General features: G+C 52.8%; 2 protein-coding genes across 8 annotated transcripts; both read left to right on the top strand.

Annotated features, from left to right (window-relative positions):
- The first annotated feature begins 918 nt into the window (after positions 1-918).
- Positions 919-5,633, top strand: Il17re (interleukin 17 receptor E). The gene is given in 7 exon segments (XM_070018365.1): positions 919-1,032; positions 1,088-1,145; positions 2,309-2,427; positions 2,629-2,780; positions 2,866-3,013; positions 4,087-4,154; positions 5,563-5,633. Coding segments are annotated over 7 exon segments (684 nt in total). The 3' UTR covers positions 5,588-5,633.
- Positions 5,634-6,775: 1,142 nt separating this feature from the next.
- Positions 6,776-20,749, top strand: LOC138824796 (interleukin-17 receptor C-like). 7 transcript variants are annotated; one of them, XM_070019079.1, is made up of 18 exons: positions 6,776-7,243; positions 7,513-7,534; positions 7,694-7,846; positions 8,106-8,180; positions 8,260-8,369; positions 10,982-11,093; positions 11,397-11,441; positions 12,662-12,801; positions 13,001-13,060; positions 15,466-15,520; positions 15,610-15,791; positions 15,874-15,921; positions 16,739-16,784; positions 16,914-17,035; positions 17,259-17,318; positions 17,718-17,766; positions 19,805-19,900; positions 20,118-20,749. In XM_070019079.1, the coding sequence occupies exons 1-18, from the start codon at positions 7,139-7,141 to the stop codon at positions 20,726-20,728; spliced, it is 2,091 nt and encodes a 696-aa protein (XP_069875180.1). In that variant the 5' UTR covers positions 6,776-7,138; the 3' UTR covers positions 20,729-20,749. The 7 variants fall into 7 exon arrangements, with proteins under 7 accessions (XP_069875180.1, XP_069875181.1, XP_069875182.1 ...); XM_070019080.1 differs by having other exon boundaries at positions 12,689-12,801; positions 15,871-15,921; XM_070019081.1 differs by having other exon boundaries at positions 8,260-8,327; positions 15,871-15,921.
- Positions 20,750-20,804: the final 55 nt, after the last annotated feature.

A 20,804-nucleotide genomic window follows, 5' to 3' on the forward strand; every position in this document is an offset into this window, starting at 1 on the left:
GAGGGGATGACATTATTTCTCAGGGAAACCTAAGTTCTAGAGCTGTGAATGGGGAGGAGGGCCAGATCTGTAGGGTGTTTCAGGAGTGGGAAGGGTTAAGAAAGGGGTGCACCTAATGCTGGGTGCTGGTGGCTCACACTTGTAATCCTAGCTACTTGGGGCTGAGATCTGAGGATTGTTATTCAAAGCCAGCTCCAGCAGGGAAGTCTGTGAGACTTTTTTTTTTTTTTTTTTTTTTTTTTGCTAGTCATGGGACCTGAACTTAGTCTGGGCGCTGTCCCTCAGCTCTTCAGCTCAAGGCTATCGCTCTACCACTGGAGCTACAGCACCACTTCCAGCTTTTTCTGTTTATGTGGTGCTGAGGAATTGAACCCAGGGCCTCATGCATGCAAGGCAAGCACTCTACCACTGAGCCACCTTCCCAGCCCCATGATCCACCTTCCCAGCCGCCCCCCCCCCCCCAAGACTCTTATGTCCAATAAACCACTCAGAAAACCAGAAGTGGCGCTGTGGCTCAATTGGTAGAGCGCTAGCCTTGAGCTGAAGAGCTGAGGGACAGTGCCCAGGCCCAGAGTTCAAGCCCTAGGACTGACCAAAATAAATAAATAAATAAGAAATGCGTACCCCTCCCCCACCTAGTACTGGTCCCTTTCCTGTCATTTCTCTACCTGAGCAATAGCCCTTGCCTTTCGGTGGAGGCGGGAGGGTTTTCTAGAGAGCAAGCTGCCCCTCAGTCCCTCTGCCTGCATGAGGAATGTGGCCTGGCTGGCTGGTTAAGAGAAAGGAGGAGCCTTAGGGCAGGGCGGGGCCAGGACAAGATTAGGCAAGAGCTCACCACTGCCAGCTGCTCAGCCCTGAGCTGTTGCCCACTTGCAGGCTACGAAGCCATGCTTTGGGTGCCCTGATCCTATAAGGCCCATGAGGAGCCCCAGATTGGCAGCCCTGCTCCTGCTGCTTCTGCTATTCATTGGCCTGTCTGTCTCTGCTGGGATTGGCCGCCCTTACCAGCCACCCTGGATCCCCTCAAATGAGGTAAGGAGCCGCAACTCTCCATTCCAGTCCTGGCCTGTCCTTCCCTACCTCCCAGTGTCTGTGCTCCAGCAGCATCTTCAGGGAGACCTCAACCCCAAAGGGGTTTAAGACCAGTAGTTCTGGGCTGGGAAGGTGGCTCAGTGGTAGAGCACTTGCCTTGCATGCTTGAGGCCCTGGGTTTGATTCCTCAGCACCACATAAACAAAAAGAAAAAAAAGCCAGAAGTGGCGCTGTGGCTCAAGTGGTAGAGCACTAGCCTTGAGCTGAAGAGCTAAGGGACAGCGCCCAGGCCCAGAGTTCAGGCCCCACGACTGGACCTCCCCCCCAAAAAAAGTCTTTCATTATCTTGCCCATGTAATTGTAACCCCTCTGTACAGTATTTTCACAATAAAAAAAGAAAAAAAAGTCTCAGGGAGGGGCTGGGAACGTGACTCAGTGGTAGAGTGCTGCCTTGCATGCATGAGGCCCTGGGTTTGATTCCTCAGCACCACATAAACAAAAAAGGCTGGAAGTGGCACTGTGACTCAAGTGGTAGAGCACCAGCCTTGAGCTGAAGAGCTGAGGGACAGTGTCTAGGCCTAGAATTCAGGCCCCACGACTGACAAAAAAGAAGTCTCAGGGACTTTCCTGCCCAGGCTGGCTTTGAACCATGATCCTTAGATATCAGCTTCCTGAGTAGCTAGGATTAATGCAGGTGTGAGTCACCAGCTGGTGGTGGTACCAACTTTTAAAGTGTTTGGATTCCCTGAGTGTGCTGTTATTACTTTGTTTGTAGAGTAGGATCTTGGTATTCAACTCTGTTTTTATCACCTCACTTAGTTGTGTACTAAATATTCTGGTTAAGTTGGCAGTTTTGCTGGGCATGAAAGTAAACCTAGCTACTCAGAATGAAGGACCACAGTTCAAAGCCAATCAGAAAAGCAGGGGCTGAAGTAGTAGAGTGCTAACCTTGAGCAAAAGAAGTTTAAGGACAGGACCCAGACCTTGAGTTCAAGCCTCAGGATTGGCGCGCGCACACACACACACACACACACACACACACACACACACACAAGAGTTGGCAGTTTGTAAACTGTTAGAAATAAAGCTATAAAGCATATATAAGGGAATGGGTGTATGTATTGCTTTCAGTTTCATCATACATTAAAGCACTAAAGAAATTTGACATCATTATTGTCCTTGACTTAAAATGATCTTCCATTTAACATTGGGGCACATCTCCTGGTAGGGCAGAGGCCATGAAGAATTGGTAGTAAATGTGTCCTCTCCTGGCCAGGCCTTTGGTGGGGCTTGTTCTACCTCCTGGTGTAGAAATCCAAAAAGTCTTGCAAGTTCAAGTTCTATCAGAGACACAGGACGCCAGCACCTTCTCAGATACTCTCCCTGCCAGGCCCAGTCCCACCTTGTGTTCCCACCTCTCATTATATTCTTCAGCCACATAAGGGAGATTGAAAATGTGCAAATGACACATTCAAGGAAACTGAGGCCAACAGAGGTTGAACATCTTGCCTGTGCTTCCTTGGGTTCCAGTGGCAGAAATGGAAGCTAGGTATCCTAATTCCTGGCCTAAGGCCATCTTTGTTCTATCCTTAACAGAGAAAGCTGCTGAGTAGCCATTCTCCATCAGAGAAAGGCTGTCACATTTCCACCCCCTCCCCAGATGTCTCCCACAAAAGGCTACGCTCCAAAAGGACCCGGCCTTCAGATCCACAAGGAGTGGGACCTCTTCCCAGACCTGGCTCGCAAAAGCTCAGAGACAAGAGAGGGCTTCCTCTGAGTAGCCACACTCATCCTAAGCACAGGAGACAGGCCCCCTGAGTCTCGCCCCCTGCCATCTCCAGGACCTGAATTCTCCTTTGAGTTGCTGCCCATGGCACGGACTATTCGGGTGACCATTTCACCAGGCCCAACGGCCAGTGTGCGCCTTTGTCACCAGTGGGCACTGGAATGTGAAGAGCTGAGCAGTCCTTTTGATGCCCAGGTATGGAGTGGCATGCTTCTGTAAAAAGTCAGATCTCTTGCTGGGTGCCAGTGGCTCATGCATGTAATCCTAGCTTCTCAGGAGGCTGAGATGTGAGGATCATGGTTCAAAGCTAGCCCAGGCAATAAAATCTGTGAAACTCTTTAAATCACCACCCCCCCCCAAAAAAAAGAGTCAGAAATGGAGCTGTAGCTCAAGTGGTAGGATGCTGGCTTTGAACAACAACAAGAAGAAAAGCTCAGAGACAGCGCTCAGCCCTGTGTTCAAACCCCAGGACTACCTCCCCTCAAAAAAAGCCAGACCTCAATACTGGCACACATGGGACAACTGAGACCTTGATGGGAAGGTCACTGTGTGAGTGACCTTCAAGGTAAGGTGTCTGCCATTATGTCTTTTGGGTGCTAAACAGAAAGAAACACAGAGTCTCAGGAAGAGAGGAAAGAGGGGCTGTCCCTTTTGGAGTTACCAGGAATGCTGAACAGAGAGCTGCGAGGATCCTCAGCGGGTCGGGCCCTATTGGAAAACCTTCTCAGAGCGCCTACCTAGCAAGCATGAGACCCTGTGTTCAAATACAGCCGAGACCAAAAGCTTTTGAAGTTCCAATCAGAGAGTAGAAGGTGGTCACATACGTCTTTATACCCATCCTCTGCCACCCTCCTTTTGCCTTTAGGAGAATGAAAAAACAAAATGTCTCCCAGTCCCCTGACCAGGCCCTAACAGCACTTTAACCTTTGCTTCTCAAAGCTGCTATCATTTGTGGAGACTGAAGGCTGTACTCCAGCCCTGAGGGCCCTCAGCAATCCTCAGCTGTAACCATCACTCCACTGTGGTGCTACCATTTGATTAAGTGCTTCTAGCACCCTGCCTGGCATATACTTGGAGTTCCATGCATGCATATTCCTCCCATCTAATTCCCCACCGCTCCACATGGAGCACCGTCAGCAGATGGCCAGCGTGGAGAGCCTGTGGGAGGGAGAACCTGTCCCAGCTCAGGAAAAACAGCGCCCTCCTGCCCTCGCCTGTGCTTTTCCTGACGTGTCTCTGTTTCTCTTCCTTTGCTGCTTCATATGTAGGCAGTTGTGTCTGGGGGCCAGACTGCAGACCTGCCCTATGAATTCCTTCTGCCCTGCCTGTGCATGAGGTGAGCTGGGAGAAACGGGAGCCGCCCTGGCTCCTCAGCCAAGCGCATCTCCACTGAGTCAGGTTTGGAAATGACTAGGTGCGCCGAGCATGCTTGAAGCGCTGGTTACATCTCCAAACCCAAACTCAAAAGGGCTGGGGTTGCTGAGATGCTTGGGAAGCCTGGCACCTGCTTGGTTGTGAGCCACACGCAGCCAGGGGTGAAGGGATGACCCAACACCGCGCCTCGGGATGCTCCCGCCCCCAAGACCCAGCTCTTCCTGGACCGGACTGGCCTCAGTCCACAGAGGCAGAATAAATAGACAGCCACCACCAGATTCCATAGATGCCCCAAGTCTTGTCCCCACCCCTGCCCAGACTCCCACTGTAGTCCCCACTAGGCTGAAGTACTTAGCTTAAAGACTTCCATGAATTGCTGGACGCTGGTGGCTCACACCTGTAATTCTAGCTACTTAGGATGCTGAGATCTGAGGATTGAGGTTCAAAGCCAGTCTGGGCAGGAAAGTCCATGAAACTTTTTTTTTTTTTTGTCGGTCATGGGGCCTGAACTCTGGGCCTGGGCGCTGTCCCTCAGCTCTTCAGCTCAAGACTAGGGCCTCAAGCATGCAAGGCAAGCGCTCTACCACTGAGCCACCTTCCCAGCCCAGTCTATGAAACTCTTATCTCCAATAAACCACCAGAAAACAGGAAATGGCGCTGTAGCTCCAATGGCAGAGCGCTTGCCTTGAGCTGAAATGCTGAGGGACAGCGCCCAGGCCCAGAGTTCAAGACCCACGACAGACCAAAAAAAAAAAAGAAAAAAGACTTCTATGGACTACAGAATAAAAAAGGCAGAGGGCCTTATCACTTAATTTTATTTTAATTTATTTTAATTTATTTATTTTTTTATTTTTTTGTCGGTCGTGGGGCTTGAACTCTGGGCCTGGGCGCTGTCCCTCAGCTCTTCAGCTCAAGGCGAGCGCTCTACCACTTGAGCCACAGCGCCACTTCCGGCCTTATCACTTAAGAGACCAACAGGAGGGAACCCGCAGACACCTGGCACAATAAGCCACTGCTCCGGTAGACAACGGGTGGGCACTTGGGCAGTCCAGAGTGAAGGGCCAACCCCGAGCTCTGGGTACCTTGGAAATGGCTGAGAGGAGAGGCCAGGAAAAGTTAACAGCTGAGGAATGTGGACCTCCGGACTTCCCTCCCGAGAGAAAAAGAGCCAGCCCCTCCCCTGCGGCTCTGTCCTCAGCTCTGCAGTTCCTCCCGTCCCCACCCACACTCTACACTGCGTCCCTCAGTGTCCCGCCAGCCCGGGCAGCTTGCACCACAGCACCACAGCAAGCTGCAGCCGCCTGTGTGCTAGGGCTGCGCAGTGAAAGCCATGCCCTGCTCCTCCCTGAATGATTTCCCGTTCTCCGCAGGCCTCCTACCCGCAGGACTCCATGAGGCCAAAAACGTGCCCCTTCTGGAGCTTGCCTGTGTACTTACACCCTCAGGATCGGGAGAGCCCGCTACCCCCCGTGGGCCGCCAGTTGCCTCTCCCTGCGGAAGCCTGGCCCAGAGTCACACCAGGGACTTTGCCCCCACCCCCACCCCCAGCTACACCTCAGCCCTGTGGCTTTTGTTCTTGTTTGCTTCTGTGGCATGCGGTTTGAACTCAGGACCTTGCACGATCTCAGGCTTGCTTGCTCCTGGCCCCACAACTTGAGCCATATCTCCAGCCTGGCTTTATTTAATGGTTCATTGGAGGAGAATGACTTAGACTCTCATGAATTTTTCTGCCCCATCTGGCTTCAAACTTCCATTCACTACATCTCAGCTCCTGGGTAGCTAGGGTTACAGGCGTGAATCACCAGTGCCCAGCGTGGAACTCTTGATCATCCTGCATCAGTTTCCTGAGTGCTGGGATTACAGGCATGTGTCACCACACCCAGCTTTAGAGAGGATTTTCTTGACCCAGGAAAAGATGCCTTGACCCTGGCTGACCAGGAAAAAGTGGGGACAGGAGACCATGATTCAGAAAGATGAATAAAGACAAATGTGATCGACAATGGAAGGAACGCCCTGTACTGTCTAGTGTGGCTGGGATGCGCCGTCGGAAGAAGGTCTATAGAGGCTGCCTGGGGAGTGTTCTGGGTCCTCTCATAAGCCAGGGCCTCCCCACACACGTCTATGTCCCTGTCACATTCTCACAAACCATGCCTGCCAAAGGGAAACACAGCCCTGAAGTCTCACGGCTCCTAACTGATTCTTCCCAGGGCAGAAAGGAAAATCCGTGGTCAGCTAAGCGTCAGGGCCCTCCTCACACCACCTGCCAGGCATCAGCAAGGGGCATTTGTCTGCCTGCCACCAGATGGGGTCCCCCCCACCTCTGTACCACACTTGAGGCTAGGCCAGTGGTGAAAAGTCCACTTTGGGATTCTGCCCCTAGAGCTGTGTCCCACAGGGAGTTACCAAGCTCTGGGGATGCGTGTGAACGGGTCCCGAGGTGTTCACTAAAAGTCCCCAGTTCCCAGGTCTGTGTTTAGTAAGGGTCACGTGGAAGTGGGAAGCCTATGGATTGCCCAGGTCCTCAATCGGAACATCTGTAGGGACTTCCAGGGTGAGTAAGGACTCCTTCGCTCTGCGGCGAAGCTGGCCCCCCTCCCAGGGCTCCACCTAGCCAGGTGTCAGAGACAGAGGAGGAGGAGAAGCCAGCCGACTCCACTCTTCTGGCTCCAAGGCCTGGCTGTAGTGGGAGGGCCCAGGCGGGGCGGGAAGGGCGGCTGCCAGCTAGGAATCAAACCGAAAGTGCTCAGGCTGGAAGTGCGTCGGGAACCCGGGCTCCCAGGAGTGGGGAACACAAGCTGTCCAGCACTGGGACCCCAGAGGCTCAATTCCAGCCCCCACCACTGCCCACAGACACCGGGCTGGGTGGGGGCAGGGGTGAAGTGCCTGCCCCCCCTCTGGGGGGGCAGGCCAGGGCCTCAAGCCTGGGTGCTGCCTAGCACCTGGAAAATGCCAGTGCCCTGGCTCCTGCTGTCCTTGGCGCTGGGCGGGAGCCCGGGGGTCGTCTCTCTGGAAAGGCTTGTGGGGTCTCAGGATGCTGCGCGCTGTTCTCAGGTGAGTCTGGGGTCCTGGGAGAGGGTTGGGGAGAGCTCTGGGGCCCATCAAATCCTCATCTGGCTGCTGTCACTGCCAACACCTACAGAACCGCCCTGGCTGGTCGGGCAGGTGCTGAGGAAGGCAGAGAAGATGGGGAGGGGGAAGAGGGAGCTCCAGGAAGAGGGGTGTGGGAGGGGTGCGACCGAGCTTGGCACCTTGGCAGGGGAGGGTGCTTAGTTAGATTTGGGGGTGCATAAGCTCTTGACTCTCCTTTTCCTCCTTCGCAGGGCCTCTCATGCCACCTCTGGGGTAAGTATTGTTACTTTTTAGAGAAAACATGGCCGAGGGGGGAGGAGGTGGCCGGGACCCAGTCCTCCTCTGCCCACCCCTCTGGGGGTGGGTGGGGGCCACCAAACTGGATTCTGAGCGCCTCCAGCTGCGCCCCCCCCACTCACCCTGGGCCCGCAGATGGCGATGTGCTCTGCCTGCCTGGGGGCATCACGCACGCGCCAGGCCCTGTGCTGGTGCCCACGCACCTGCGGACTGAGCTGGTGCTGAGATGCCACCGGGAGACCGACTGCGACCTCTGCGTGCGCGTGGCCGTGGGCTTGGCCGTGCGTGGTGAGTCATCCTGCGACTGTACACACGAGCATGGGTGGGCAGGTGTGAGCACTGGGAACCTGGCGTCCGGGTAGCACTGGGATCCTCAGTGCTGAGCACACGGGGCGAAGGATGCACAGACCAGCGTCTTCTCCCAGGTATTACTCAAGTGGTACGAGCACTAGCTTTGACCCTTGCTTTCAAACACTGAAGGACACCAGGCCTGTAGCCAGCCCCCAGCAGTGGGGCTGACCTGGGCCTCGTGTTCCGATTCTTCCAGGGCACTGGCAAGAACTTGAAGATGAGGAAGAATCTGGAAGAGCACTTGGTGTGGAGCAGGGGGATGCTGGGAATGGTGAGAGGAGAGAGCTGGCTTATTGCCCCTCATCAGGGCTTTGCTTGTGGCCTGACTGACCCCCACCCGTTGCTCCCAGCCCCTCTCCAGGCCCAAGTCGTGCTGTCCTTCCAGTCCTACCCCACTACCCGCTGCGTCCTGCTGGAGGTGCGCGTGCCGGCTGCCCTGGCTCAGGCTGGCCAGTCTGTGGTATGTGAAGTCGGTGTTCCCTTAACTTCAAAGTAGTAACCTTCTGCAAAGCACATGTTCATGATCGTTCTAAGTCTTGCTTCTGATCAGAGCAGTGGGCACAGCCTCTCAGCCCACTGTGCCTCAGTGTTCCTGTCTGCAAAATGGGGATAAGAATAGTTCTACCTCAGGGCTGAGAAGGTGGCTCAGTGGTAGAGTGCTTGCCTTACATATAAGGCCCTGGGTTCCATTCCTCAGCACCATATAAGCAGAAAAAGCCGGAAGTGGCGCTGTGGCTCAAGTGGTAGAGCGCTAGCTTTGAGCTGAAGAGCTGAGGGACAGCGCCCAGGCCCAGAGTTCAGGCCCCAAGACCGGACCAAAAAAAAAAAAAAAAGTCCCACCTCATTTGTGAGAAATCACCAAGCAACTTTGTGTGTTTAGTGATATGTCACTGTGGAGTTTGGTGGTGGTGACAGCCTTGTGCATGCTAGGGAAGAAATCTAAGAATGAGCTCCATCCTCAGCTGTTGCTTTTTCTTTTACTCTCTATCCTTTTTGTTTTTTCTTTCTGGTCCTGGGCCTTGAACTCTGGACCTGGGCTTTGTCCCAAGGCTAGTGCTCTACCACTTGAGCCACATCACCTCTTCTGGCTTTTTTCTGTGGTTAATTGGAGGTGAGAGTTTCACGATCCTCATCCTCCTGAGTAGCTAGGATTACAGGTGTGAGCCACTGGTGCCCAGTGAGCCCTTGCTTTTTTTTTTTTTGTCCAAGACTAGGACTTGAACTTGGTATCCAATATTTTTGCTCATTGGCTGGCACTCTGCCATAAGAACCATGACTCCAAACCCTCATTATGACTTTAATTTCTCTATCCCTGATGACAGTTCAAGTCACATAACTTTTTACGACGTTATCTGCTGTGTAATTTCCTTGATAAATGCTGTTAAATATTTCACCAACTCTAAATAAAAGGGGTCAAGGGGATGGGCACCCCATAATCCCAGCTACTCAGGAGGCTGAGAGTGGGCATCCTTGCTTTGTTCTTGCTTTTAGCAGAAATGGTTTTAGTTTTTCCCCATTCAGTATGATGTTGGCTATTTGTTTATCATATATAGCCTAGCCTTTATTGTTTTAAGGAATGTTCCTTCTAATCCTAAACTGCTTTCTGGGCTTGAACTCAGGGTCTGGGCACTGTCCCTGAGCTTCTTTTGCTCAAGGCTAGCACTGTGCCACTTGAGCCACAGCACCATTTCCAGCTAGTGAGTATCACTGCTGCATTTGTTCACACTTTATCTGTCTATTTCTTTGCTTCTCCTTACCCTCCCAAGACAAGCAAATGAACTAACAAGACAAAAAGAAAACAAAAATAGTGAACAAGAAAAGTACCTCGTTTCCATTTCCTGGAGTTCATTTTGGTAATTTTTTTGATTTTTTTGTTTTGTTGTTGTTGTTGTTTGCTGGACCTGGGGCCTGAACTCTGGGCCTGGGCGCTGTCCCTCAGCTCTTCAGCTCAAGGCTAGCGCTCTACCACTTGAGCCACAGCGCCACTTTCGGCTTTTTTCTTTTTGCTTATGCGGTGCTGAGAAATCGAACCCAGGGCCTCAGGCATGCAAGGCAAGCACTCTACCACTGAGCCACCTTCCCAGCCCCCTCGTTTCCATTTCCTGGAGTTCATTTTGGTAATTTTTTTGTTTTTTGTTTTTTGTTTTGTTGTTGTTGTTGTTTGCTGGACCTGCGGCTTGAACTCAGGGCCTGGGCGCTGTCCCTGAGCCTCTTGGTGCTCAAGGCTAGCGCTCTACCACTTGAACCACAGTGCTACTTCTGGCTTTTTCTAAGTAGTTTATTGGAGATAAGAGTTTCACAGACTTTTCTGCACAGGCTAGCTTTGAACTGTGATCCTCAGGTCTCAGCCTCCTGAGTAGCTATTATTACTTACAGGTGTGAACCACGGGCACCCAGCATGGTCAATATTTTTTAATATGATCAGAGGCACATAGGCATTGTGCCTTTCTGTTTCTCTCCTAAGAGTATCCTCCTTTGTTCTCACTGTGTGAATTTTATTATTCCCTGTTGTATTTTATTTATTTATTTTTATTTATTTATTTGGTCGTGGGGCTTGAACTCTGGGCCGGGGTGCTGTCCCTGAGCTCTTCAGCTCAAGGCTAGTGCTCTACCACTTGAGCCACAGTGCCACTTCTGGTTTTCTGGTGGTTCATTGGAGATAAGAGTCATGGACTTTTCTGCCTAGGGTCGACTTCCAACTGTGATCCTCAGATCTCAGCCTCCTGAGTAGCTAGGATTACAGATGTGAACCACTGGCACCCAGCTAGGACAGAAGATATTTTGACTTAAACTGGGGCCCTGTGGCAGGAGTGTGTGTGTGTGTGTGTGTGTGTGTGTGTGTGTGCGCGCGTGCGCGTGTGTCCTCCTGAGGCTTGAATTCAGGGCCTTGTGCTCTCTCTTGGCTTTTTGGCTCAAGGCCAAAGCTTTCGTGGTGGGTCTCAAGCTATGTAGTTATCGCTTGGAGATGGGCTAGGGCAGCTGGTAAGCACACAGATGAGACCAAGCCTCTGACTTTGGGGCTCCCACCACCGGTCCTCTACCAGCGGGCCTCCACCACCCCTCTCCTCACAGGGCTCTGTAGTGTTTGACTGCTTTGAGGCTGCTCTGGGGGCTGAGGTGCGAATCTGGTCCTATACTCAGCCCAGATACCAAAAGGAACTGAACCTCACACAACAGCTGCCTGGTGAGTGCCCCCAAACCCTGGGAGCCCCCAAGTCCTGGCCTTTCTGATCTCTGTCCCCTCCGGCCGCTTCCCTGGTGGGCACCAGGTCTGTCTGTCAGGGAGACACTGGAGCTGGCACTTCCTCGGTGGGTCAGTTCCTGTGCTGGCCCCCAGGCCCTGGGGGGGGCGCTGTGTGCATTGCATGGATGTGGGTGTTATCTAGGGGACAGGGAGCCCTTCCCAATACTTCCTGTAGGTCAGTTTGCTGCCTTCTTTTCCTTGGTCCCCCGCCCCACTGGAGGCTTTTCTGTGATCTCTCCCCAGACTGCAGGGGTCTTCAAGTCCGGGACAGCATCCAGAACTGCAGGGGTAGGGGCCTGGGCTGGGGCGGGGGGGAGGGCTGGAGTTCCCCCCAGGGACCCTTGGAGTTGGCTCCAGCTCCAGGCTGCCACATCCCGGCTCACTGAGCTCTTCATTCATTCATCACACTTCCATTTCAGTAGCTGCTAAGTCTCTGTGAGGCATTGAGACATTCAGATGAATGTCACCTTCTTTGCTTTCTTTCTTTTCTTTTTTTTTGTCGGTCCTGGGGCTGTCCCTCAGCTCTTCAGCTGAAGCCGAGGGCTCTACCACTTGAGCCACAGTGCCACTTCCGGTTTTCTGGTGGTTCATTGGAGATAACAGTCTCATGGTCTTTCCTGCTGAGGCTGGCTTGGAACTGGGGTCCTCAGATCTCAGCTTCCTGAGTAGCTGGGGTTGCAGGTGTGCCCTCCCCTGCCTGCTCAGTGCAGTTAGCGGTTACATATGTATGCACTTGTGTAACAGGAAGAACAAGATAGGAACACTGTGATGTTGTTTCAACTATTCAGACTTTTTCAACCTCATTTTGTTTTTGGTTCCTCAAACTTGGCTTGTCTGTTTGGCAATCCATAAAGACCACTCAGCTCAATAATACATACATTGCTTCCCTATTCGACAGCTATTAACTGAGTGATTATTAGGCATGGCCATAGACCCTGGACATAAAATAATCAACAAACTTACAAAACATTCCTTATAGAGCTGGAGGGGGCAGGATTGGGAAGGGATAAGGGAAGACACAATAAACACGGAGCCATGAAGAATACAGTCAGTCAGATGATGACTGGAGTAACGGGGAGAGAGGGGTGGGAAAGTGGGGAGCAGCAACAGTGTGAAGATCTCCCCATGGTGCAGGGTATATTTGAGAGACAAGGATTCCATGCAGAGAGAGAAGCCAGTGCAAAGGTCCTAAGGCAGGAATGTGTCATGTGGAGAAGAATGATAAGGCCAGTGTGTGTGGCGGAGTAATCAAGGGCACAGGTTGTAGGAGAGGAATTTAGGGATTCGTGGCCACTAGGGTGGGTAAGGCCTTGGCAGCTTTCGGAAGGACTCTAGGTTTCACTCAGAGTAGGGGCAAAGTCTGGATGGAGCTGGGGACTCCGTCTCAGGCCTGCAGGGGCCTCCTAGTCTAAGGATCTTGATGGACATCTCACGGGCTAGACACCTCGATTTGGGTCTGCACCAAGGTGAAGGGAGTGTCCCGAGCCGTCTGTCCATCCTTCTCCCAGCCCTGCCCTGGCTCAATGTGTCTGCAGACGGTGATGACGTGCGTCTGGTGCTGGACGTCTCTGAGGAGCAGCGCTTCGGCCTCTTACTGTACTGGAGTCAGGTCCAGGGCACCTCCAAGCCTTGGCGGCACAGAAACCTGGTGAGGACTCTCCCACCCCAAGTTCACGTCCCCCCTCAGCCAGCGTCCAGGCGAATGATGCGTGCGCACAGCACGAACGGACCCGTGAAGAGCAGCCAAAGCCAAGGAACACGGCTGGAGAGCTCCCTGCTGGCGTCCTCATCCTTAGCTTCCCCTTCTTCCTCTATCTCCAACTTTCCTCCTCTGATTCCTCCCACAGACCGGACCTCAGAATATTACTTTGAGCCATACAGACCTGGTTCCCTGCCTCTGCATTCAGGTAAGAGCAGAATCCAGCTGAGTGCCAGGGGAGAGGCCTGGGAACTTGGTGAGGGGGTGCCTGCCCCCCCTTTTTTTTCTGTTGGTCAAGGGGCTTGAACTCTGGGCCTGGCCGCTGTCCCTAAGCTCTTCAGCTCAGGCAAGTGTTCTACCACTTGAGCCACAGCACCACTTCCAGTTTTCTGGTGGTTAATTGGCTTTGAACTATAATCCTCAGATCTCAGCCTCCTGAGTAGCTGGGATTACAGGCGTGAGCTACCGGCACTTGCTGCTTCTACTTTCCTTGTCTCATCATTCTGAATATTCTCCCTTGAGGTGGAGATGATATACCCTTTCTCCCTCAGGTGACCAGCGGCACTGCATCTACACCCCCCCCCCCTGTCCCGGGTGTCCTGTGTCTTTTGCCTATTATGTGCCTAAATGCTCTCCTGGTCTCTATCCACGGCACTCCTACTTAGGACTCAGGACCCCTCAAGTGTCCTCTCCTCCTCTGATTCCCTGTTTGTGCTCCTGTTTGGGTAGAACATATGGCTGGCTTCAATCCCTTCTCTTGCCATTTGCTGTCTATTTGACCTCTCTGAGCCCAGTTCCTTCCAGTGAAATAGGGTGTGATATCACCAGCCTCACAGGCCGCTATGAGAGCTGTGAGCTTTCCTACATCCACTCGCTTGTCTCTCTCTGACTGTACATGCAGCCAGTGAGTCTTCGGGTCCCCTTCATTTGGCCTCTAGCACTATTGTCTCATTCTCTTTCTTCCTCCTCTCCATCTCAGTTAATTTGGGGCCTCTCCCACCTCTTCTCTCCACCTTCCTTCTCTGGTATTCTGGGCTCCGTTCTGGCTTCCTGGTGTTCCCCCTGTACAAGAAGGAATAGTCTGTCCCAATTAGACCTTTCCCATTATATTCTCCTCAAGATTCCCCTTATAGCGGATCTGTTATATCGGATGGGGTACTGACCAAGCTACACTCACTCTTCCCTTTGCTCATCCCAAATGCCTGCACCCCTTTTCTATACAGCCAGATCTCCCAACGCACACTTCACCTCTTTTCCAAAGCCCCCAACTCAACCACTTGGCCTCCCCCAGCTCCTACCCCACTTGTAATTCTGCTCCCCTTTCTTGTCTATTAATATTACTTCCTCTCATATTGGGGCTTTCCTCCTCCTCCTCCTCCTCCTTCTCTTTTCTTCAGTCATAGGGCTTGAACTCAGGGCTTGAGCTCTTTTGCTCAAGGTTAGCACTCTACCACTTTGAGCCACAGCACCACTTCTGATTTTTTTTTAATTTTTAAAAAAAGTCTCAAAGCAGCTTTCATTGATAACTTTTGATTTTTGAGTAGTTAATTGTAGATAAGAGTCTCGTGGGGACTTTTCTGCCTGGGCTGGCTTTGAACTGTGATCCTTAGATTTCAGCCTCTCGACTAGCTAGGATTACAGACATGAGCCACCAGCACCCAGCCTTTCATTTCTTCTTGTACAAAATAGCTGTACAATAAATTTTTGGAAATGAGTGACCAATTTGCTAATTTATTTATATATTTTAACTGTGACTTTGTGATTTCCCTAAAGGCAAGCAGATCATATGTAACTGAAATGCAATAATTTTATCAGAGCCTCACAATAGAGTGAGTGATCACTGTTTGGTGAACAAACGAATGAATGAATCTCTACTTCCAAACACAGTGACAGGACCCAGAGCACATATCCAGGAAATATTTACTGTAGCTTAACTGTCATTGCCTATTAACAATAAGTATTCTGAGGGCTGGGAAGGTGGCTCAGTGGTAGAGCGCTTGCCTTGCATGCCTGAGGCCCTGGGTTCAATTCCTCAGCCCCACATAAGCAAAAAAGAAAAAAGCCAAAAGTGGCACTGTGGCTCAAGTGGTAGAGCGCTAGCCTTGAGCTGAAGAGCTGAGGGACAGCGCCCAGGCCCAGAGTTCAGGCCCCATGACCAGACCCCCCCCCCAAAAAAGTATTCTGATTAAAGCTTTAATGAAGCAATATACTATCTAGAGTGCTTACACAGGGCTAAGCAGGTGCCAGGTGCTCTTAAAAATCTCACTGAAAGAATGAATGGGTCCTTGTCGAACTAGCACAGTACCAAGCACATAGTAGGTACCCACAAAGTGAGAATGAAAGCAGAATGAATTAAAATGAAAACTGTCTACCATCCCTTGTGCCTACCGTACTAAGACGCACAGTAAGTCCTCACAAAGATGTTGCCGGCGCTTGGTGAAGTGTTTGCTGAAAGGCTAAAATTTCCATCCATTGCAAAGGCGGGGTCCTTTACTCGCTTGGGAAATGAGGCTTGTGAAGATCCCACTGTCAGGCCCAGGGCCCGGCCCGGCCTGGCCTGGCGCAAGATTGGATAGGTTAAATCGAGCTGAGCTGAGCCTTTTTCCTTTCCAGGTATGGCCCTTGGAGCCCGACTCAGTCAGAACCGGCTTCTGCCCTTTCAGGCAAGGTGAGTGATCCGTGTCCTCCCCACCCCCAGACCTGCTGACTGGGAGGCCGCCGGGAAGGTGGCGTCTTGACCCTGGTCCTCGGCTGCAGATCCCCGGGCGCACCGCAACCTCTGGCGCACAGCCCGTCTCCGCCTGCTGCCCCCGCGGAGCTGGAAGCTGGAGGCGCCTTGTTCGCTGCAGGCCGAGGTGGTGCTGTGCTGGCAGGCCCCAGGCCCGGGCCCCTGCCAGCCACTGGCCCCGCCCGTGCCCCCGGAGAATGTCACTGTGAATGTAAGTCGGGCAGCGCCCTGGATGGGTCGAGGGAAGGCAATGCGGGCATCTCTCACGCTCTGTTCTCTGTCCTCCACAGAAGGTCCGTGAGTTCCCATTGCTGAAGGACCACCCCAACATCTGTGTCCAGGTCCGGATGTGGTGCTAGAACCCTGGGTGTGGGGGGACCTGCCCAGACCCTCCCACTCCAGTCACTGTCCTCGGCACCCACTTTATTCCTGGGTCCCCTTTCTTTTTGAGTATGCCACCGTTCACTGTGGCACCAGCTGAACTAAACCAATCCATGCCCCTGCTCTCATAGAACCCATGTTTCTAACGGAGAACGGCAAATCACAATAGCATAGTAAGTACATGAAGCAGTATGGCAATCTACTCTTTACAGAGCTAATGTTAAAATTGAATACCAGGCTCATACCTGTAACCCTAGCTACTAAGGAGGCTGGGATCCGAGGATTAAGGTTCAAAGCCAGCATGGGCAGTAAAGTCCATGAGACTCTTATCTCCAATTCAGCACCACAAAGCTGGAAATGGAGCTGTGGCTCAAATGATGGAGTGCTCGCCTTGAGCACAAAAGCTCAGGGACAGTGAGCACCCAGGCCCTGGGTTCAAGCCCCAGGATCACCAATACTAAGATAAAAGGTGAAGGGAGAAGGGAAGATAGGCTAACAATTTCACATGGATGGTCAGGTGAGAAGGAATCTTCTCTTCTGTTATAAAGTGCTTGAGTAAGACATGAAAACATCTTTAAGGTGGCTAAGGTTCATTAGCTGAGCTGAGCCTGAGAAACATGAGGTGTCCCCAGCCTTCAACCCGAACCTGCAGCCAGCCTCAGGTCCCCAGCACACAACCAGCCCGACAGGATTCCCTTTGCCTGCTCCCTTTATTCCCACCTTCTGGCCCTAGCTCTTGCTTTTCCTACTGCCCCTAAGTCTGCCCCTTCCAAGCAGGTGAGCAACTGGGAGAAGCTGCAGCTCCAGGAATGCCCGTGGGCTGGTGAGTGGGGGCTGAGCCTCCCTGGAACGGGGCCACTCTAGTAGGGTGAACCCTGGAGGTCCCGGCCCCTGTGGGGGGAAGGGTGTTGAGTGCTGGGTATTGCTCAGAGTGCCCTGTCACTCCTCCCAGATTCCCTGGGGCCCCTCAAGGATGATGTGTTACTGGTGGAGACCCGAGGCCCACAGGACAACAGATCACTCTGTGCTTTGGAACCCCACGGCTGTACCCCACTGCCCAGCAGGGCCTCCACGGTGAGAGCCAAGAAACCTTCCTTCCATTGACTTCTCAGCTCCAATTTCCTGCACTGGGCCTTGTGGCTGTAGTATGGGTGTGCGTGACTCGGCCCCGGCCCCTGCTCAGTGGTCTCTCGAGTCTCCTGGCTCGCCCTTCCCTAGGCAGTTCTGCCGAGAAGCAGCTGGTGCTCACCTCCGAGTGCCTCCCCCGGTGACAGCTTCCCATCCCTTGGCTTGGCAGAGGGCAGCTCGCCTTGGAGAGCAGTTGCTGCAAGACCTGCATTCAGGCCAATGTCTGCAGGTAAGTAGGTGGCAGCCGTGCCCCGATGCCCAACCACCATAAAGCAGGGCTAAAACAGGATTATTTGCGCTTGCTTCCTGTTTAAGGCCTGAGAAGTTAAAGGTGGACTAAGCTTAGTCCCTGGCCTAAGGAGCTCAGTAAATGGATCACCACACCCATGGGCACTAAGGGTTGGGCTCCAGAGAAAGTTTCAAGGATCTCTTCCTGTGGGCTGGATTTGACATGGAGAAAGTCAGAAAGAAGGACAGACAACGGTTGGAGCAAAGACACAGTAGCTGTGAGAGACCTGCTGTGAGAAAGATCATAGTTGGGGCTCTGAATTTGGAGATCAAGTTGGTCAGAAACTGGGGGTGTCGATCACCAGGCTAATGGCTCTGGACTTGGTTATTTGTCTTGCAGTTGTGGGATAATGACCTGGGAGCACTGTGGGCCTGCCCCATGGACAAATGTGAGTACTACAAGGACTGCTCTTCCCTGGCGTACCAGAGCTAGAATCATGACAGGCACCGTTCCTGGGGTGGGACATTCAATGGCCTTTATCCTTCTTTGGACTCAGATAAATCAGAGAATTATTCCTTTATTCAGGCAAAAAATTAATAATAATATAAGAACTTGCAGAGATTTTGGAATCACCGAAAAGATACAATCTGCCCCATCAATAGAAGTTTAAAAGGATAGAAGCTGAAAAATGAGTTGCACTCAGTAAGAATAAGCTCCTGATGACGTACAGGCTGTGCGAATTTACTACAGGATGAGCTCTTGAAGCACTGTGAAGTGTTCAGTGCTGCAAAACCGCAGTAGGGCCTGACCTAGTGGGATGAGGGGTTCAAGGAAGGTCTTCAGCTGTGCTCTGAAGGCTGAGCTAGGCTAAGGAAACAGCAGTGCATTTTTGTGAAGCCTATGGGGTTTATTTTTGGGGAAATCCAAGGGCCACCCTGTGGCTGACTCGTGGGTCTTGGGCGGCATGCATGTCATCATGACACCAAGATATCATGACACAAGGAATTGGGTTTCGTGTCTAGAAGGATTTTTTTTTTTTTTTTGGTCAGGTGTGGGGCTTGAACTCAGGGCCTAGGCACTGTCCCCAAACTTCTTTGTGCTCAAGGCTAATACTCTAGTATTTGAGCCACAGCAGCAAGTTAACTGGAGCTAACAGTCTCACAGGAACCTTTTTTTCCCTGTTGGCTTCAAACCAATCCTCAGATCTCAGCTTCCTGAGTAACTCAGATTATAGGCATGAGCCACCAGCGCCCAGTTTAGAAGGATTTACTCTAATTCCTTCCTGAGGAATTAAACTTACAGTGTGTGTGTGTGTGTGTGTGTGTGTGTGTGTGTGTGTGTGTGTGTGTGTGTGTGTGTGTGTGTGTGTGTTTTGCTGGTGGTGGGGCTTGAACTCAGGGTCTCATTCTCTTGGCTTTTTTCTGCTCAAGATGGTATAGTGTACTACTTGAGCCACACCTCCACTAATGGCTTTTTGCTGGTTCGTTGGAGAGAAAAGTCTCACAGGTTGGCTTCAAACTTCCATCCTCAGATCTTAGCCTCCTGATTAGATAGGATTACCATCATTCAGCTTAAAGCCTGTACTTTTTTTTTTTTTTTTTGGTGGGGGTCTGGTCATGGGGCCTGAACGCTGTCCCTCAGCTCTTCAGCTCAAGGCTAGTGCTCTACCACTTGAGCCACAGCACCACTTCCGGCTTTTTTCTTTTTGCTATGTGGTGCTGAAGAATCGAACCCAGGGCCTTAGGCATGCAAGGCAAGTGCTCTACCACTGAGCCACCTTCCCAGCCCCTAAAGCCTGTACTTTTTAAAAGATCTCTTGTACTGCTATTCAGTGGATGGATTGGAGGCAAAGGTGGAGCAGGGATCCCAGTTAGGAGGCTGTTGTACTCATGGAAGACAGTAAAGTCAAGTACCCAGAAACTTTAGGCTTAGCTGACATTTGAACACTAGCAACATTTGAACACTTGGCATTTTGTTAAGTGCTTTATGTGCAACTTTTACACGTGGTAGTATCATCATCCCAACTTTGCAGATGTGAGCCTGGCAGGAAGTGAAGTCACTTACCCAATGTCACACAATAGATGGAGCTGTTTGTGCACAGGCTGTGACACTTTGTGCTGTGGACTTTGGGCAAATCACTTTGTTTCTCAGGGCTTCTATTTTTTTTCTCCTGTGCAAGGAGGTTTCCTTTTTTCTATATTATTATTATTATTATTATTGGTGGGGAGGGAGGTATAAGGGCTTGAACTCAGGGCTTGGATGCTGTCCCTTAGGGCTTTTGCTCAAGGATGGTGCTCTACTACTTGAGCTCTACTACTGAATTTTTTTTTTTTTTTTGGTGGTTAATTGGAGAAAATGGAGTTGGCTTCCAACTGTGATCCTCACATCTCAGCCTCTTGAGCAGCTAGGGTTCCAGGCTTGAGCCACTGATTAGGCTTAAAGTGTAAGATTTCTAACTAGCCTGGCCTCTGCCCTGGGTCCCCCAGACATCCACAGGCGCTGGGCCCTCGTGTGGCTGGCCTGCCTGCTCTTTGCTGCTGTGCTTTTCCTCTTCTTCGTCCTCAAAAAGGATCGAGTGAATCGTGAGTGCTTCCCTGACCCCTGTGCCCAGGGGGCTGGCGCAGAGGGGCCCGGAGTGCGGGAGGGAAGGCGCGGCTCCCCCGCCGCCCCTCTCCCCTCACAGGGTGGCTGAGGCTCTGGGAGCAGGATGAGCGCTTGGGGGGTGAGTGTGTGCCGGGGCGGGGCGGGGGCCGGCGGGACAGCCCGGCTCACGACCGCCTTTTCCTCTTTTCTCCCCAGCCGCGGCCACCAGGGGCCGCGCGGCTCTGCTCCTCCACTCGGCCGACAGCGCGGGCTTCGAGCGCGCGGTGGGCGCGCTGGCCTCGGCGCTGTGCCGGCTGCCGCTGCGCGTGGCCGTGGACCTGTGGAGCGGCCGCGAGCTGAGCGCGCAGGGGCCGCTGGCCTGGTTCCACGCGCAGCGGCGCCAGACCCTGCAGGAGGGCGGCGTGGTGGTCCTGCTCTTCTCGCCGGGGGCCGTGGCGCTGTGCCGAGAGTGGCTGCAGGACGGGGCGGTGGCCCCTGGGGCACGCGGCCCCCACGATGCCTTCGCCGCCTCGCTCAATTGCGTGCTGCCCGATTTCCTGCACGGCCGGGCGCCGGGCCGCTACGTCGTGGCCTGCTTCGACGGACTGCTGCACCCGGACGCCGTGCCCGCCCTGTTCCGCGCCGTGCCCGTCTTTTCCCTGCCCTCGCAGCTGCCCGAGTTCCTGGGCTCCCTGCAAGGGCCCGGCGCCTCCCGCCCCAGGCGGCTCGCCGAGCGGGCAGAGCAAGTGTCCCGGGCCCTTCAGCCCGCCCTGGACAGCTGCTTCCTGTCCCCAGGAGCCCCCGGGCGGGAGACAGGACCCGAATAAAGCAGAGCTGTTTTCCTACCACTGTGGCCCTGGGGAGTCTCTATGGCCAAGCCCAGGACCCTGCAGCCCCCGGCCC

Source organism: Dipodomys merriami, unplaced genomic scaffold, assembly GCF_024711535.1.
Source record: "Dipodomys merriami isolate MVZ:Mamm:240054 unplaced genomic scaffold, mDipMer1.0.p SCAF_13, whole genome shotgun sequence".
Classification (NCBI taxonomy): Eukaryota; Metazoa; Chordata; class Mammalia; order Rodentia; family Heteromyidae; genus Dipodomys; species Dipodomys merriami.

Coding starts and splice junctions, on each gene's coding strand:
- LOC138824796 (XM_070019078.1), top strand. CDS start 7,139: ATGCCAGTGCCCTGGCTCCTGCTGTCCTTGGCGCTGGGCGGGAGCCCG. Junction 7,244..7,512: donor ATGCTGCGCGCTGTTCTCAG/GTGAGTCTGGGG, acceptor CCTCCTTCGCAG/GGCCTCTCATGCCACCTCTG. Junction 7,847..8,105: donor CGTGGGCTTGGCCGTGCGTG/GTGAGTCATCCT, acceptor CGATTCTTCCAG/GGCACTGGCAAGAACTTGAA.